Here is a 20555-nt window from a genome sequence, read left to right as displayed (position 1 = left end):
TCGCTTTGACAGGTTTTCTGTTAGAGGAGATTTAAAAGTCATCAATTATCCCTAAACTGCAGCCTAAGTACTTAGGAAACAAGTTAGTAGTTGTCAGTATCAGCACAAATTTAAATCATAAGATCTGATTTAACGCTAAATCAACTTAGCTCAAATGCTAAGAATCAGATTTAGCGTCTGGTTCCTTGCATACTCTCAAAAATAAAGATGCTACAAAAGTCCTTCACAGAGATGCATGCCATAGAAGAACCATTTTTGGTTCCCAAAACCCCTATTCAAACATAAAGGTTCTTCAGCTGTTCTTTAAAGGCTCTTTATGGAACCATCACAGCCAAAAATGGTTCTTCTGTGGCATTGTCAAGCATTTTTATTTTTAGTAGTGCCACAGATAAAAGCAAGAAAAAGTTTCTTGGAGAACCCTTGACTGTTTTGGTTCTCTAGGGAGAACGCTTAGGCCCTGTCCACAGGCATTTTTAAAACAATAACTTATTCAATGCGGTTTGGCCGTGACTGAAACCGAACTTTTATGAGAACTTTGAAAACTTCTGCTTTTTAGAATGTTAGATTTTTTTTGTCATTTAGTCAGGGAAACCTGAGATTTTGGCCTGTGACATTGGCCCTGTCCCTAATGGACTTATGGACTTTCTCAGAATCCACACTTGATGATGATGACATCATGTAGTGCAGACCTTAGGGACCTATTCAAAAAGTCCACGAGGGAGTTTGATACAACATTATTGGCGCTTTTCCAATGCATAATACTCCATGGTTTAGTTTAGGTCGGGTCGGGTCAGCTCACTTCACTTTGGCGTGGTTAGCTTTTCCATTGAGTTTATGATCACTTCATAGCGGCTGGGATTATAGACGTGTCTTTATATTTGCGCTGCCTACTGCTGTGACATCATACAAGTGTGAGCGTCCTTGTACATTCCCATACATTTATTTATTTCTCAGTTCGCTACAAAATTGGCCAAAACAAATAGATGTTTGAACATCGCGTTTATCACTACCTCTGTCTCACATGACAGTTTCTGTTCAAACACCCGTGGCGTTAGCCGACAGCGCTCCGCTGAGCCTCATTTAAGTTGCATTTAAGCATATATATCGAACGTGCGCGTGGCGAATGTTCCGCCACAAACTGCAAGAATGGAAAAAAAACTGTTATGCTGTCCCTGATTCTCAACCTGTGGATGTTTTTTATTGCTAAAAGGGAGTTTGGGAACTTAGCAGAGCACACAAGACAACACGTTTGCTCGAGACAGCGCAAGCTAGCACTGAGGTAAATTATAACGATGACACTGTAGTGACGATTCTGTCAGACCAATCAGTGATCTACAGTGTTTTCGCATCACGTTTGGTATCTGCTTGGGTGGTACGAAAAAAGTATCGGGTACCACGTTGTGCACCTAATGGAAAAGCTTCCAAAAGTAAGCTGGCCGACCCAAACTAAACCAAACAGTGGGGTACTATGCAATGGAAAAGCGCTATGAGTCGTATTTTGGGACAGATTGAAGTGGCACGCTGGAAATAGGAAGAGTTGCCCATCAGTGTGAACTCCTCCCTTCCGTCCCCTGCTGTGCTCCTACAAGTCTCGAAATGCTTTACAAGAGAAGACGTTCCCAGCTTCTGGCTATCAACGGCAAAACTTTATTCAACTCCTGCAACGCTTGCTCCAACTAGGCTACGAGAAGCATCAACAAAGGTCGCCCTGTCGCAGTGGTGGAGACGTGATGGGTCAAATGTCATATGTTGTGTGTTTAATGGTAATATAGACATACAAATATTGCACATATTTCAATTTGCGCTACTACCCGCCAGCACGGAGTTAATTATCCGCCTGCATCCCCGCCAATTTTAGGAATGTCACAATCCACCCGTTTTAGACACTTTTATGCGGGTGTTCCCGGGTCCCCGTTAGTACCCGACCAATTGCACGACACTGGGTCTGATTGCTTTGTTGCAAGGACTTCTGGGTTGGTAAAATGCATTAAGCCTGCTGCAGTGCACACATCTTCGTATTTTATAGAAACAGGAATAAGAAGGATCTTGGTTGAAAGAAAGTGAGTAAGGAAGTCAGACAATCTGTTAAGTTGTTAAATACGCTCTTTACTCAATTTGATATATATATATATATATATATATATATATATATATATATATATATATATATATTGAGACTACAAGCTGATAAAGCAGGCAAATTGAACCGTTCGTGTCTGAGTCCAAGTACGTGCGAATAGCATGATAAATTCACTTCATTCGCATCTGGTGTGAACGCTTTTCTAAACATATATCTTTAGGAGCATAACATCTGCGTATACTATCATACACATTATAACTAATTCAACATGCGATTTTGCAATTAACCTTTTCACTGTGCATCAGTTGAGTTCTGTCACAGGTATGACGTTGTTCTTTCAGTCTCAAAATACTCTCTGACCTTTCTTCTTTAATACTGTCTACCAACTACTGGGCCACGTTTTTTTTTCAAATATCAAGTAAGTGAATAATCCTCATTATTTTCTGCTATAAATAACACATGTTTCTCTCACAGCGTAATGACCCATCTGTGCAGCGTGGTGTGCGTACGGGCACTCGACAGTGACCGGGGACTGCTTTTCTCTTTAGATAGTGTGCTAAGATGTAACTCAGGTCTAAAACAGATTAGAGATGTCTGGAGGGATGGGCGTGTACAAGATGGATGACACCGCCCGATCTCTGACATATCACTCACTTCTTATGAGGAGCCGACAGATGAACGGAGTGACGCAACGGCTGGCGGAGGAGTGGAGGTATAGAGGGAGTGTGCGAGGGGAGATAAGAACCATCGAAAGTCTTATAGATAAGGCCGAATGAGGGGCGCTGATTGTGATTATCCCACAGGAACATACAGGGAATGGATTTTTGAATTGAGTTTTAATAGGGTGTAAACACACACATACACAGATACATTTTCTCAGATACAAATCCTAGTACGCACACAAGCAGCATATTAAAGGGATAGTTCGGCCAAAAATGACATTAAACCCATGATTTACTCACCCTTAAGCTGTTTGAGTTGCATATGTCCATCGTTTTTCAGACAAACACATTTTCGGATATTTTAGAAAATGTTTTAGATCTTTCAATTCATTAAATGTGAAGTTACGGGGTCCACGACCTTCAAGTCCAAAAAAAGTGCGTCCATCAACTTTCACAAAATAATTCCAAACGGCTCCAGGATGATAAACAAAGGTCTTCTGAGGATAATCCGCGCGGTGTTGTTGTAGAAATATCCATATTTAAAACTTTATTAGCTAAAATAACTACCTTCCGGTAGCGCCGCCATCTTAGTCGCGTCTACATTCAGTATGAGAGCTTCTTCTTCTTTCAATTTTATGGCGGGTTACACCTACAGGTGCATACCGCCACCCACAGGTCAATGTATTGGCAATGCAGGTCAAGACGTCAATTCTTTGAAAATATTCCCAAATATTTAAAGGATGAGAGCTTACGCAGCCTACGGAGGTTACTCTGCTGCTGCTCTGTGACCCCGCCCTCCAAATTTGTCATACGTCACTAAGAAAAGTGCGTACACTACGCTAATACTCTCTCCTGAATACAGAGGAGTCTAAGATGGTGCTACCAGAAGGTAGTTATTTTCATTAATAAAGTTTTAAATATGGATATTTCTACAACAACACCGTGCGGATTACCCTCAGAAGACCTTTGTTTATCATCCTGGAGCCGTTTGGATTTATTTTGTGAAGGATGGACACACTTTTTTTGGACTTGTAGGTCGTTGACCCCGTAACTTCACATTTAATGAATTGAAAGATCTAAAACATTTTCTAAAATATCCGAAAATGTGTTTGTCTGAAAAACATGGACATATGCAACTCGGACATCTTGGGGGTTAGTAAATCATGGGTTTAATATCATTTTTGGCCGAACTATCCCTTTAAGTGTGCCAAAAATATTTTTGAAAGCTACTTTTGAAAGCTAGTTACAATACTACTGGGTTCCCATGGGTCCTTGAAATCCTTGAAAGTTTGTAAATTTGGAGGAAAAAATTCAAGGCCCTGGGAAGATTTTGAAAATATTAATACATAGGTCATTGAAAGTGGTTGAATCTATTTTACGCAAGAAGGTTTCTGGAAAAAAAAACACAATATTCCCTGTGTAGTTTAGAATAATATCATAAAAATTCCAGACTTTTTAAGCACACGTGCTAAACTGTTCGCTTTAAATGCTTATATCTTCTGTATGCGAATGTTGATTCATGAACAAAATGCTTTTTTGCATAATTGTGTTCGACACATGAAAACGTCTCTGGTTACGTATATAACTGTTGTTCCCTGAGAAGGGAACGAGACGCTGCGTCTCCCTTGCCATACTTCCTGCGTCTCTAACGCCGTCTTTGGCAATATTTCAGATAGCGATATACTTCCTCGCTGCCATGTCACCCTGTCTTTGTCGTTAAGCATCACCATTGGTTGAATTTAATATACACATTCAGACGCACTTACCTCTGGAGGCGTCCCCAAAGTGTCACCGCAGTGACGCAGCGCGAGTTCCCGCGAAAGGAAACTGTAACAATATATCTTAAAAGGTAACACAATGTAACCTTGCTCTCTCTTAAAATGTGTCCCCACATTTAGTCCTTGAATTTGAGGGTATTAGACCTGGAAAGTCCTTGAAAGGTCCTTGAATTTGAAGTTAACTAAGGTGTGGGAACCCTGATACTACCATTAAAGTCAGCTCTCTATTAAGGCAGCAAGACATCTTACTATGTTTTGACACAGAGCCGTCTTTACACGTCTCTCTCTCTTTTTTCCCTCCTCGTGACTTCTCCTCCTCTTGTTTGGCCCTTGTGTCTGTTAAGCCCAGTGATAAATAACAGCTTAGATTAGAAAGTAAGTGAAGAAGTAATCATTTCTCCTCTCTGTCCTTGTTTCATCTAGTTTTTTCTTATCTATGTCATTTATAAACGGACAAAGCTTTACAGGGATTGACTTCTCTTTGTTAAGGCTGGTGCTGATGCGAGCATCTCTCTTCTGTAGGCACCTGGAGACGGATGCAGCAGAGCACATGCCTAATCTCACAGCCACTATCTTTCCCGAAACTCATTCACTGATAGCAGCCCCGATGAACAACAACCCTCGATCAGAAAATATAGCTCACTATATAAAAAATTACCCATTTACGTGCTTAACACATCTGTTTTTAGTTATACTACATGAGTCATCAATGCACATTATTGCCTTTCTTAAAATACATGCAATTTTAATGTTGACATGATGAGTAAAGAAAAACAGATTTTGGCTTTTGGTTTGAGAAAGTCAAGGGTCTTTTTAGGTAATTATGTTGTTGTTTAATGTTTTGGACAAAGTTTACATCTGTACATTTTGATAACTGAACACTACAACCAGTACAAAATGAACAGATGGAAAAAGCTTTCTGCACCTAATAAACAACCTGAATTAGTGTCTAAAACACCGACATTAAAGCATTAAAGTCTAATTTATTCCGACCAACCTTTCGCTCAGGTGTAATGGAAGATGATACGAATGTGAGGGAGTGAGAAACAAGAGGGAACGATGAATCACTAAGAAGAAATAAGACAAACAGAATTAGAGGCCATTATGAGACAAGACATAATTATCACATCGCAGCCATCACTGTCAATCACCATTGATTTAAACAGAGAGAGAAAGTGTACTCATGTGCAATTGTTTATTTGAATAATAAAAAACACCTGAGCTTTCCATCAGGAAGGACATTTTAGAAATAGCAATGTTCTGGCAGTTTATCGCAATATATCACTGTATTAAGGGTCTCGTCTTTCCGCTCGTGTTTTGCGTCATGGTCATCTGAAGGGATCTTCATGTGTCCTTTATAAAAATACCCGGTTTGATGGACAGGTGTGGAAATGGGGTCGTGTATCACTCTTACATCACACCATCGCTGACATCACAAGCTCTACCAAGTGTGAAGTATTAACCGTCCATTAGAGGTCAATTCACAGTCAGAAAGGACACACAGAAGGAAACACTTTTAACATTATGAAAAGATGGTTCTGTCTCTTTGGGAAACAAAAAAACATATTATTGTAGCATCACATCATTTTTAGAACCTTGAAATATTTTTAATGCGTTTTAAAGCATTTGAGTTGACTTTTGTTAAATGTACTAAAAGGTAGCCTCACCAAAAAGCGTACAAATGACACACAGTGTGATTATCGTGCAATAGATACGCCAAATTCCGATTTTGCGTGCATATGATACGCCAGTCCTTCCCATTCACTTATATGGCGAATCGTTTCGTGACGTTTTATTTATTGTTTTCTCATTTGTTTTCTGTTTTTTTTACCATTTTCGCTTGGGTGTAGGGTTAGAACAACTTTTTGTTATATAAAAATGACATCCTAACCCAAACCCCAACTCTAACCCCAACTCCAAGCGACCATGGCTTAAATATAGACAAAAACTTAGAGAAACCTGTATATTAAATAACCTGCTTAAACAAATGTGAAATCTAACCCTAAACCCAAGCGAAAATGGTTTAAAAAACAGAAAAAAAATGAGAAAACAATAAATAAAACGTCACGAAACGATTCGCCATATAAGTCAATGGGAAGGACTGGCATATTATTAGTATTATATGCACGCAAAATCGGAATTTGGCGTATCTATTGCACGATAATCACACTGCGTGTCATTTGTACGCATCTTGGTGAGAACGGGTAGCAATATTTAATGAAGGTCATACAGCTTTTTTGTCATTTACTTTCACAGATGTCTCTATAACTTGGCAAATAGCACCCAGGGGCCCTAAAATATCTGCCTTGTCTTTGAAACAATTATAGGACATTTAAATGTTTCAAAAAATAAATATAATGCGATTCTTTGTTTCAAGTTGTCTAGGACACCACCCATGAGCATCAGGAAACCCAGTTTTCAGTGTCTCATTCAACTCATTCAATTTTGATTTTTGACTGCATCACAGTAGCTGTAGGAAGTAAAGCAGATTCGCTGTTTCATTCATTTTTCTTTCCAGCAACTTTAAGATTACATAAAACACTTTCCTCCAAGTGAAGCATTTGCAAACATTGGAAAAATTGATGGAAGGTAATTTTTTAACAAATATATAATTTAATGAATGAATATCTTCACGTCTTCTTAAAGGGGACATTTCACAAGACTTTTTTTAAGAAAAAAATTGGTGTCCCCAGAGTACATGTGAAGTTTTAGCTCAAAAAACCCCATAGATAATTAATTATAACATGTTAAAATTGCCACTTTGTAGGTGTGAGCAAAAATTTGCTGTTTTTGGGTGCCCAAATGAGCTGATCTCTGCACTTAATGACAGTACCATGGTTGGATAATGCAGATTAAGGGGGGGGGGTATTATCCCCTTCTGACATCACAAGGGCAGCCAAATTTCAATTAGCTATTTTTCACATGCTTGCAGAGAATGGTTTACCAAAACTTAGTTTCTGGGTTGATCTGTTTCCCTTTTTTTAGGTTCATAGAAGCAATGGGGGCCCAATTATAACACTTAAACATGGAAAAACGTCAGAGTTGGCATTCATCAAGCTTTTTGGAAAAAAGGGGATTTGCATTTTGTTATTAATGTCTTTTTTTTTTAATTAACAAATGCAGATGGATCATATTAGGATAAACATATAAGCCAATGTAAGACAGCCCTTTAGTAATTTTCTATTTTTGTTTAACTTGTATATAATTCAATGCAAATATAATTTTAATATAACTACAGGTAGTGCTCAAACAGAGTATAAAGAAGAATTCATATAATAAATAAAGGGGACATTTCACAAGACTTTTTTAGGATGTCAAATAAAACTTTGGTTTCCCCAGAGTGTGCATGTGAAATTCTAGCTCAAAATATAGATAATTTATTATATGTTAAAATTATCACTTTGTAGGTGTGAGCAAAAATGTGCTGTTTTTGGGTGTGTCCTTTAAAATGCACATAAGATGATCTCTGCACTAAATGACAGTGCCGTGGTTGGATTATGCAGATTAAGGGGCGGTATTATCCCCTTCTGACATCACCAGGGGAGCCCAATTTCAATGACCTATTTTTTCACATGCTTGCAGAGAATAGTTTACCAAAACTAAATTACTGGCTTAATCTTTTTCACATTTACTAGGTTGATACAAACACTTGTGACCAAATTATAGCACTTAAAAATTGAATAAAGTCAAATTTTCATGATACGTCTTCTTTAATAAGATAATTATTATATTCAGGGAATCAACTACATGCCTTTCTTAATTTGTTTGTAAAAAATGTTAAAGAATTAAAAAGCTTTTAAACAGATGGTTTACCAAACTGAAAGAATAAAACTTAGCCAAGCTGGAAATGTGTGATGAAAAGCATTTAATCCATATGAGTCATACCATTAAAAAAACAATAAGAAGATAATAAACTGACAGTATGGTGCTGGGTCATTAAAAAGACAATACACATTACACACATTGAGGACACAGATAGTAAATCCTCTAGAGATAATATATAATATACAGAGAAATGACTGTAGTGTACTGAGGCAAATTTAACAGAAATTAAACTTTTGTCCAGTCATTCCTTTAAACGTAAAAGTCTTAACTCTATCCCATCTCCAAACCTAATATTAACCTAGTCTTAAACCTCTTACACTCTGAGGTTATTTTGGGGATTTCCGCCTGGATTTGGCCTACCCAACTTCAAAAGCTTCCCATACCCACAAGCAGAGGTGCACATACAAAAGTTTGGTATCATTTTACAGGAAACCCTTTGAAATTACATAAAACACTGTTAAAAGTGCTCCACATGGTTGTATGTGATATCAGTCCTCTAATAAACACAAAAATAAAGAGGTGCTTTTTGATGTTTTAAGCGCTTGTCTTTTTGACAAGTCTGTATTTGAAAGTTATACTCTGGCCCTGAGTGGTAACGAAACCTGCAGACAGTTTTGTTTGATTCCAGCAATTGCCAGCTTACAGAGGAAAAAGGAATTTTTTCTCTATCATAATAAATGCATAAGTTATTTTACTCCAACTGATGGGAGGAATAATATGCTTTTTGTATACAATTTCTGCCTAAAAACATTTGAAGTGCTCCCATAACCACATACACTGGAATAAATGCAATATCTTTATATCATTTTGCAGAAAATCCTTTGAATTTACATAAAAGCTGCTGTTTGTGACAAATATTGTTATTTATATTGTTTTTCATATGATGAAACACCAAACATTCTTTTTTTATGTTGTAAACACTGTCTTTGATAGTGTATAACTCTGGTTCTGGGTGCTCTAGCAGACTGCAGACAGTTCTGGTTGTTAGCAGCGCCGGACAGTAAACACATAAAAAAGAATGAACTCTTTAGCATGTCGCATTCAAAAGATATTCTTATTTTACTGAAGGGTGTGAAAATAAATTTTTCATATAAATATTAATTTTTTGTTTTGCACATATAATAAATAGCAATGGATTATTCATGCACACAACCAAAGAAAATGCTGTGAATGGACTCATTGTTTAGAGTAGGACCTAAGAGAAAAGATGGTGTATCATTTGTGGCTATATGTGCTATCTGAGATCTTCTAGTTTCATTGTTTGTTTAAATTGCACAATCTTCTCCCAAAATGGGATACAAAACAACTGAATTGATGACTCAAAGTTAACATGAAGTATAATGAAGTCACATGATGACATCAATTCAAATATTTATTTTTGTAAATAAACAAATAAACAGTGTATACAGTGCACAAGTACTCTGTTTCAAACATATTCAGCGAACAAAATAAATTTCACAACATCTAAATTTAATTATTTAATGTGAGAGAAAGAGAAGCACAGAGGGTCAGAGGTCAAAAGCAATTCAGATTTACAAAACAATACAGTCCTAAATGCATATTTAACAAAGCTTAATTCGGTTTGTGAAAAGTACATCCTTTTAATTTCAGAAATAATGCTGTTGTTAATTATCAAAAAAATGTTATTTAATAATAAATGAGCTTTAGGAAAAGAAACAACAAATCGTAGTGATGATTACAATAAAGCTGCTAACAGGCCATAATCATTAACAAATGTTTTAATACAGCATCACACATGCAGGTACTGGAGTATTTCATGTATCAGTATTATTTGCCATCCCGTGCCTTCTTCTTCTGTTGTTCCTGAAAGAAGTCATTGCACGCCACCGTCAGTGCGGCCACCAACACAACAAACTCATTGAAGTCCACCTCATTATCCCTGTTGGAATCCAGATCGTTCATGATCTTTTCCACCAGATTGGGGTCCTTCTGCGACTAAAACCAAAAAACAAAGAAAACAACTTTTCAGCAAAGCATGTCACATGTTTAAAAAAAGGTTCTCTAGATTATAAAAAGGTAAGAAAAAAAAAGTTCTTCTATGGCACTTTTTAAGCACCTTTATTTTAAAAGTGTACAGCAGCCCAGCCATGCTAAAATATACATTCATAAAATTCAGCTGTAAGCAACATTTGAAAACATTGAATGAAGATCTGACCTACAAGTGCTAAATGTCTGATAAATCCTCTGTGGGACTTAAAGGGTTAAAATACACACTTTGATATTCCTTGATAATAAGCCCATTCCTCATTCAACTAAATGTACCTGCTTCCAGACCATTCAGAAAAGATCATCAAATCCACCCCGGCATCTATCAGTCTATCCTGACATCCATTTCATATGACCCCAACTGGGCAAAGCCCAGTGGCCATGCGTTCCCATAGTGATGCTGGTAACCAATGAGCCATGACTTTAAAACCATCAGACTCCATCAGCCTGTGGCTATACTGTTTGATTGACTATCTCTCTCTCTCTCTCTCTCTCTCTGTGTGTGTGTGTGTGTGTGTGGTTAACACATCAAGCCACCAGACAGAGTTTAACTTCCCACTCATTACTCTTTTCTCCATCTAACGTTACTGTACACACTCCCGGGAGAGAGGGAGAGGTGGGATCATATCAGGCTGTGTTCCAGGCAGTAATTGATGATGCGTAAGCAACAGTCTCGTTCTGATGATGCGTACACAGCTGAGGCCCACATCCAAAGGGACAAATCTCACCAAAGCATCAGGTACCAAAAATCAAAAGATAAAAGTATTTTGAAGCCTGTTTTGGTACTGCTTAGTTTTTGTTAGTAAAACTGTTATCACTATATTTAAAGTCGCCATGAAACGGAAGTAGTGATGGTCTTATTTTCCCCGTTGTGACGTATATCTGAGTTATATGACTTCTGAAATGAATAAAGGTAGGGCTGGACTTGAATTCGTCCATCGATCATGGGTCATGTTGCTATTTGAAGTTGCGATCTTTTCCCAGACCCCGTCCACCTTCCATAAAAATTCCTTCTTTGAATGTGTTAAAATATTTATATATATGTAAAACGAGTGAAGAATGTTGCTGTTTTAATCAATTTAAATTTCTAATTAATGTTTTTGTTTTGTTTTGCTGGTTTAGAATTGGTTTGGTGTGTAATGTGTTTATGTGAAACTTAAAAAAGGCCATCTTGGCCAGGACTCCCTGGACGAAGAGATTTCTGGAATCCCAATGGGACCTTCAAGGAAAAATAAAGGTTAAATAAAATCCCATATGACCGGAAAGTAAAGAGAGATCATTTGAGGCGGGGAGGAGGTTTTTGATTGAAGATTATGAAGACACATACATTTTTTTTTTTTTTAATGAAGCTCACAGATAAGTCATTTGTAAATATTCCAAAAACAAATTTCAGTTTTTTCATTTAAATTTCATTGCGACTTTAATAATTTTCCTCAATAATTAAATTTTGTAATTCCCTTGACTTTCAGTGGTAATAATTATTCAATTACATGTTTTTAATTTAAAGAAGCATACAAATCATTGGGTCTCATTCACTAAGCATGCGTAGCCACAAATTTGTTTGTAAAATGTGCGTATGGACGTTTTAACTTACAAATCATGATTCAACAAAAACTGTCGTACTAAAATCTCTTCTTCATGTTTACAAAAACATGAGAACAACTTCGACCACACAAACGCAATAATTATGAACGAGGAAAAAGAATCCTATAATATATATATATCTGTGTTATATATTTTATATGTTTTTCCTATGATTTTTGCGTACATGTGGTCTAAGTTGTTTTTACGTTTTTGCACACATTTTAAATAAATTTTAGTTTGAAAGTTTTTGTTGAATGTCAACAATTGTCTGTATATTTTACAAACAAATTTGTGCGTACGCTTGCTTAGTGAATGAGACACATTGAAACAAATACTGCAAGATGTATCCTGAATATATAATATAAAAAAATTTAATAGTCCTAAAGTAGTGCCAAATACTTTAAGCAAAATATATATTATCTCAGTTAAAAAATTCATTTAATAAATTAAGTTAAATTTTTAGTCTTTAAATGTTATCGACAAATGAAATAATTATGTGTTTTTTAAAATACGCTCAAAGTATCCAGGAAGAGACAACGTGGCAGCGGACCCAAACACAGAAGATATTATGACAAGGATGCTGGCATCTAGGCACAGGAACAAACACAAGAGAAACACAATGGCTATATATATATACACACAAGGACTAATAAGCTAACAAGACACACATGGGAAGACAATCAACAGGGGAACCAATCAACAAAAGAACTACAATGAACTACAAACATGGACTTTAAAATAAGAGTACAAAACAAGACACAGGACAGGATTGTGACACAAAGAGAAAAACAATTTACTTCATAACAACCAGTGCATTTATGAGAGACACACATGAGGACTCAGTTTGACCCAAACACTGTTTACATGAACTCTAAAATTCAGGGTCAGGAAATATTGTCTGGCTTAATTAATTCATTTAATTCATTTCCTTTGAGTCTTAGGAGCATGCTCACCAACCAGAATTACATGTTTGTGTTTACAGGATATAATAAACTCAAACAAAATTAACCCAAATCATCATCACTAATCAACATGTAGGAGGCAAACACTCATTCACATGCGTTATTCTGTGTAATATATGCAACAAGAGCGACTCTGTGTCGGATGTCAAGATGAAATGTTCAATCGTATAGATGGAATTAAAGGATTATGTTGGCTTCATTAAGCTAAGATGTTAAGCTGTTGTTTTGAACTGCATACCAAAAGCAAGTCTGACTCTCTCTCTCTCTCTCTCTCTCTCTCTCTCTCTCTCTCTCTCTCTCTCTCTCTCTCTCTCTCTCTCTCTCTCTCTCTCTCTCTCTCTCTCTCTCTCTCTTTTCATGTAATTGGACATCACATGGTCAAAGGTCAATGGGCAGATTGTTGAAACTGCCTTCATTATGAGAACAACAAAATTGTTCTCTTTAAACATAAATGCTTACAAGAAGGTTTTGGTGTTCTTGATATGAATAATTAATTAATTATCTATGCATATTTTGAAATAATCCAATTTTGTACAACAATAGTGTCAAAAAAATTGTTAACCTAAAAATATCCGATTTTAAGTCCAAAATATTACATTTGACTGAATCATACATGAAGACTGGAGTTTGTGCTATACAGTCCTTGCTAAAGATAAATTTGACCCTGGACCACAAAACAGTCATAAGTCGCATTGTATGGGTCAAAATAATAAGCATCATAAGGATCACATTCCATTAAGATATTTTGTAAATTTCCTACCGTAAGTATATAAAAAATGTATTTATCATTAGTTATATGTGTTGCTAAGGACTTCATTTGGACAACTTTAAAGGCGATTTTCTCAATATTTTTTTTTTTTTTTTGCACCCTCAGATTCCAGATTTTCTAGTTGTATCTCAGCCAAATATTGTCCTATCCTAACAATCCATACATTAATGGAAGCTTATTTATTTATTTTTCAAATCTCAATTAAAAAATGTCCCTTATGACTGGTTTTCTGGTCCAGAATATGATTAAAAAGCCATTTTAATGTCAGTCACAACACTTTCAATTTCTGTTCAACATGTATAAATTGTGTTTGCTAACCATGAGGAAGTCGGTGAGCTCACTGTTCAGAAGTTCCTTCAGCTCTCCTTTGTTGAGTTTGTATTTGTCTCCTTCATTCCCTGAGTAGTTGTAGAAGACCGTGATGAGCGCATCCATGGCTCCTTCAAGTTTACTGGGCATGGCTGCTGCAGACCACCTGTGCAGAAGACATTCATGCATTCAAGATTAACACTGCTTAAATAATACTTTACATAATGCTTTAATTATCATAGCCTTATGTTTAGAGATTATATTTAATAATAAAAATGCAATGTTTTTATACCATAGTGATATCATGGTCTTCTTTATACTACTTTATGTAATTTAAACTTTATAAATAAACAATCATTGAGTACCATGGTATATAGCAAAGTATCATTGCATTGTTTAAATGCAATTTGTTTATTTTTTCAGTGGACCACGGAAGTGCCACAAAGTCAAATGATCTATTTTGTAAAAGGTTTTAAATAATGATAAATAACAAATAATATATATAATAGGCCTAATATATAAAATCATTAATGAATATGTGATTTTATACAATTTATAACCTGAGGTCCAAAGTTTATTAGCAAAGTGAAACAGTAAAACTCACCTTGTTCGGAGTAGAGCAGAGATGTAAACTTTAGGTACGTTGACTTACGAAGTGTTTCGAGGAGTGAGTGAAGTTGTTTTTGAGATAACCTGTGCACATTAAAGACCCTCCTCTGTTGCCGTGACGCTGCATCATAGCTCAGGTGTTGCACCATAGTAACCTTGTGATTTTGATCCTTACCCGAGCACACACACCTGTACAGAAAACACCCAAAATAAAAAAGCATCGGCCTCCTGAGACCTCTGGATACACACAGATAAGTATACACACCACACTTTTAAAACAATATAGAGTTTATATAAGTACTGAGGCACTTAAGTCACATTTAAAAGTGCATGTTATTGCATACAATATCAAATAAAATATCAAACAGTTAGTGTTAGACCTGTATATTGAATATCCTTAAATGTAATGGCAAGTATTTTTAGCCAACTGGTTTTTCAGAGTCACATGTTAGACTTGAAAGTGATGCTTATCTTCATCAACCCTTTAAAAACATTTTCCTATGGGCTAACAAAAGATTTCAGCTAATTTAATCTTATATGAGAGAACAATACAGAAAGTTAAAGATCAGAATGAAAGTCCTATCAAGGGTCATAATAACTTGACTGATGCTCAATTAATTAATCTTGTGACCATATTAGATCACTACAATAATCTGAAAACACACAGGCCCATCCCCAAAAAAGTGTGCATAATTCATTCTAGAATTAAAGCACACATTGTGTATTGATTTTATAAAGACAGTCACCTGTTCATGTAAACACATATCAATGGTCAAGCCATTGATTAATTAGATAATTATAAAAATCTACCATCATTTATACCAATTATGACTTTTTAATGAATACAGAGTGGCTATGTTAGAAAGGCTATTAAAATTGGCAGTTTCAGATTAATGATGTCACTAAGGGTTCTTCAATATAGAGCCTTGAAGATATTGAATCTATACACAAATTTCTTTGCTTTGTTGTTTTGCATCATTATCTGTCTGTTAAACACAAAAATGCATTAACAAGACTTAATATAATTTTCTTTAAAATCATTGAAGCTCAACATATGAGTTTGTCTCATTCAAAAGACATCAGATGAGTAAAATCATTTTGCCCACAACTTAGTTCTTATAGGAAGTGTAGATAATGCATGTTATTTATCGGTATTTATTTGTTCTTTTTTTTGTTGTGTTTATGTTGTCTCCTTTTGGTGGATTATTTGCTAGTTGCTTGTATAGTTTTGTGTCAGGTTGTCTGGTTTAAGAAAGGCTCAGCGCCTTGACTGGAAACTCCAGCAGCATTCTCTAAGCGCAAGAGTATACGTCATGACTATTATTGCTCGAAGTAATTGATGACGTACACAATGTACTTGTTTTCCCAAGGCTGGAGTACCTTAATCCAAATTGAGTTTTTTTTAACCAAATCTTTAAACACTCCTATTGTGAGAAATCCAATATTTGCTTTCATGTATAGTTTTTAAACAAACACAGAATAAGAGATGTATAAAATCATTAGAATAACATTAGAATGAAAGGAAAGAGACATTGTGTTCCAAGATCCTCCTTTTTCTCAAAGGACGCGAGTCTAATTTTGACCTCGCGCATTGACTTGAGGGAGCAGGCGGGTTCACGAGGAGGCTCAGGTGTATTTCTCTACACCAAAAGTGTTTTCCGTTCATTAAAATGATGAAACATTTCCCTCCAAAGTGATAAGTGAATTAAACATAGAAATTCATTCTCCTTATTAATTTAATTTATTATGGTATTTTAGCCACTGACACTGAGTCACATAAATCATTTCTATATAAACATCACGAATTCACAATACAGTTGTGCACACACAATCAATGTAAATATCGCACATCGTTCCAAATCTGAGGAAAAACGCAGTAATATTTTTGAAATCACCTCTGCAAAGAAAACCAGCGATTGACTTTTTTAATCGTGATGCGTTACTGACCTCTAGTGGCGCATTGTGGCACTACAGAAATTAAGCACATTGCAACCAAATTGCTTGTTTATTTTATAAAAAATAACAATAAAGACCAAAAATAATAAGCAATGAATAGCCTATGTACAAATATTAATAATACAAATTAATTTCAACGTACATCTGAACCGAACTACACGTATAAATTGTTTGTAATGCGATTTAAAAGGAATATTTGAAGCATAATTTAACTAAACTATTAAAAATATGTCTCGTAACAGACTAGTACAGTACAGTACAGTACGCAATTTAAATTAGATTATAAGTGGACCGGATGCATATGTGTAACAAAATACACGCTTGTCAACACAGGTCGAGCTGCTCCGCGGATGTAACCATAGCAACAATGCTTTCACAAAGACTAGATATGAATGAGGTGAAAGTACCACACTCAGTAAGCTTACGGCCGATCCAGTCTCATGAATGAAATAAAGGAGCCAATCATCAATTACTTCACAGGGAGAGAGGATCTATGAAGTAATTAAGAATGGTGACGTAAGTTCTTGTCATCAATGAAGCAAAAAGCTATTTCCTTTGCAATAGTCTTTGCGCATGCGCAGTAGTTAGCAACCTAAAAAATAAGTTTCTTGAGCACAATAACACAATCTATAATTTTCATGCTGGATGCTGGTTTGGTGCTGGTTTAGCTGGTGGTCATCAGCAAAAAATTAATAAATAAATTGGTAAGATATCAGGCGTGTGAATGCCCATCCCCTGATAAAGGTTCTGCCCCTATTCTGAGCATACAAAAATACTTCTTATAGTAAAACATTCTGGTTGGCAATGTATGTGTTAACATGCATAAAGTGCATGCAAGTGTTGCAATCTGCTGCAACATCTTAGTTGAAACAAAGTGTTGAAACAGAAACAGATAGGCTACTGGTTACCATTGCAACTAATGTACTTGCTAAACAGATAAAAAATACTACTTTCAGAACATTGGGACCTTGATTGATAAACAAGATCCTATACAAAGAAAACTTCATCAACTATAGGACTAGATAGCTAATACTCCTACTTTTCCACAATTTTCCTAAATTTGCAGTGTTGCAGGACAGAAACATTTATCAAACTGCTGTGATAAGTCAAGTCTCTGATCTGTCTCAGACTTATAATGCATTAAGTTCAGTGAATTGACTTGAAACAACTCTGTTGCTGAAATCTACTGGAGGTTTTTCATTGGTCTGATTAATAATGGAAGAGTTTAAGTGATCGCTCCGTGCGTGAGCATCTCTTCAATTCATTGTAAAAAACTGTAATGTTCCTGTAGCTCAGCTGGTAGAGCATTGGTTTAGCAGTGCAAAGGTCATGCATTCCAACACACAATAAAATTTATTGAATGCACTGTAAGTTTTTTTGGGATAAAAGTGTTTAGACAAATGTGTGCCAAATGCAATCCCTATTGTGTAACTATAAAAGAAGAACCTTCCCAGCAAGCAATCATTTCAGCATCTAAATTAACTAGATCAGATATAGTCTGTCTAGTGACCCATATTCTACCCAAAATAAACTTGAATTGGGTTACATATCTTTTTTTTTCTTCGAAATATATTGTGTGATATTACATCATGTAAGCAAAGTCAACAGTGATTACAGTGTTTGGTTTCATTCATTTATTTTTTTATCATCACTGTTAAAGTGTAAAAGATGGGTCAACCTAAAACAACTCAAATAGGTAAAAATATATATATTTTTTAAATTAAACTTTTGTTTTACTTTAGGTGAAAAATGTAAGTTGAATTTTTTTTATTGGGGGAAGGGTTATATTTATACAAATATATAAATAAATAAATAAACAAATATATATATATATATATATATTGAGATTTTTATATATTTTATATTATATACAAATAAAAAAAATATATACATAGATTACATACATAACATTTTTCTTAAATGCATACATGTATGTATGTGTGTATATATATATATATATATATATATATATATATATATATATATATATATATATACACACAAAATAATTAAACACAATAAACACCCACATAAATTATGCAAATACAAACTTTTATTTTGTATGTGATTTATCGCGATTAAGCTTTTGACAGCCCTATTTTTAAGTTAATCCAACTTTTCAGTTACAATGTATGGTTAGATGCTTTTTCACTGACAACCCACATTTTGCGTTGCTTTAGCCTAGATGTCAGGGCTGTGTTTGGACATCTTTAGATGTCTTTTCATCTAAAATTGCTTTTAAAGCTAGTTTTTGTGTCTGCATTACATTAGGATATAGAAGAAACAGGAAAATGACCATTGAGAGGGCACTTATTTTATGCATTTAAGTACGGTATGTGCTATGCTTCTAATGCTTGAAGTAGATTAAAAGGTAAAGTTCAATGCAGAGTTTATGTTATTGAAAGATGCTTGCATAACAAGTTAAAGGAATATTCCAAGTTGTTTATGTCTTTCTTTTTTAAGTCGAGAAGAAATTAAGTTTTTTGAGGAAAACATTCCAGGATTTTTCTCAATTGAATAGACTTCATTGGAACAGCTTCAACGCCGCTTCATAGCACTCTAAACGATCCCAAATGAGGCATAAGGGTCTTATCTAGCAAAAGATTGTCATTTTCGGCAAGAAAAATATGTACTTTTAAAGCAAAACTTTTCGTCTTGCACTAGCCATGTGATGCGCAGCCCGACCTTACACATTGCATAAGCACATCGAAAGGTCACAACGTATGCAAACTACCGTGTTTTTATAAGTGTGGAGAAAGAGAACCGTTCCGATGTTGTCGTCTGTGGAATGATACTAATTAAAGTCTTTGTGTCAGTTTATTGTTTAAATTGTCTGCAAGTGTGCGTTTCACATATGTAACGCGTGACCTTTCGACGTGATTATGCAATACATAAGGTCGCGCTGGCGAGTCACTCGGCTAGTGCAAGACGAGAAGTTGTAGTTTAAAAGTGCATATTTTTAACTTTTCTTGCTGACCCTTATGCCTCGTTTGGGATCATTTAGAGCCCTTTGAAGCTGCATTGAAACTGTGAACAGTTGGGATCCGATTAAATTGAGAAAAATCCTGGAATGTTTTCCTCCAAAACCTAATTTCGTCTCGACTAAACAAAGAAAGACATAAACAGCTTGGATGGCATGGGGGCGAGTAAATTATCAGATTTTTTTTAATGGAATATTCTTTTAAGAGTGTTATTGACTCCATAGAGACCGGCTCAGTGGATGCCTGCCCTGTACTGCTCTCTGCCTTCCTCATCGAACAACAAGCCACAGAGCCGACCAACTGTAACTTCCTGATCTGAAAAAAATTAACTAAATTAAAACATGATTCATCTATGTGAAGAACTGACAGCGTGTGATTAATGATGAGAGAGAGAGAGAGAGAGAGAGAGAGAGAGAGAGAGAGAGAGAAAGGGAGATTTACTCTTATCAAAACAGATTTAGCATTTTATACCCAAACACTGCCAGCTACATTTATGCATATTCATAAAAACGTTATGTAATGTTTGCAGTTTAGGTAAATGTAAATGCTAATGAATGTATATTAATAGTTGTGTAAGGTGCCACAGGAAATGTAATAATGTTGAAAAGCATTTTGCCATAACGTTCAGTTGCAAGTTTCACCATTTGCATGTTATATAATCACAACCTAAAGCCGTTAATGTTAGGACACATCCGGTTCAGGCTGTTTTCCAGGAACATGTTTGAAGAGTTAATAAGAAGAATAACAGATAATTACAATGATATCTTTTATGTTCAGTGTCATTTCAGGAAATATTGAGACACCCCAGTTAAGAGATCTTTTGAAAGCGTTCTTGGTGAGAAATGACTTTTGGAAGGACTTCACAATTCAGCTGGTCAAATGTTGGATCATCCTCCAACTGCCAATAAAAAGAGCGTTCACACACACCACACATACTATTGCAAGTGAAGGGGGGGTGAGAGAAGAGAGAGAGTGAGAGAGAATGAAAGAGAGAGACGCTACAGATGCAGGAGGTGGTGCTTGGACTGATTTT

General features: G+C 35.6%; 1 protein-coding gene across 1 annotated transcript; it reads right to left on the bottom strand.

Moving 5' to 3' along the window:
* Positions 1–9860: 9860 nt before the first annotated feature.
* Positions 9861–14669, bottom strand: s100z (S100 calcium binding protein Z). Its single transcript, XM_065244263.2, has 3 exons — positions 14581–14669; positions 13986–14142; positions 9861–10301 (listed from the first exon to the last, which is right to left on the bottom strand). Exons 2-3 carry the CDS (start codon positions 14124–14126, stop codon positions 10134–10136), a joined length of 309 nt encoding a protein of 102 aa, XP_065100335.1. The 5' UTR covers positions 14127–14142; positions 14581–14669; the 3' UTR covers positions 9861–10133.
* Between the last annotated feature and the right edge of the window lie 5886 nt (positions 14670–20555).

This window comes from Paramisgurnus dabryanus, chromosome 18 (assembly GCF_030506205.2).
Source record: "Paramisgurnus dabryanus chromosome 18, PD_genome_1.1, whole genome shotgun sequence".
NCBI lineage: Eukaryota > Metazoa > Chordata > Actinopteri > Cypriniformes > Cobitidae > Paramisgurnus > Paramisgurnus dabryanus.
Note: the sequence above shows the minus strand (reverse complement) of the source record. Positions and strands in the feature narration are given on the sequence as shown.

What these genes read in the sequence shown, in the direction of transcription:
- s100z (XM_065244263.2), bottom strand. Translation starts at nt 14,126, where the DNA reads ATGCCCAGTAAACTTGAAGGAGCCATGGATGCGCTCATCACGGTCTTC. An exon ending in AGCTCACCGACTTCCTCATG is followed by an intron (nt 10,302 to 13,985) that starts GTTAGCAAACAC and finishes TTTTGGTTTTAG; the next exon opens with TCGCAGAAGGACCCCAATCT.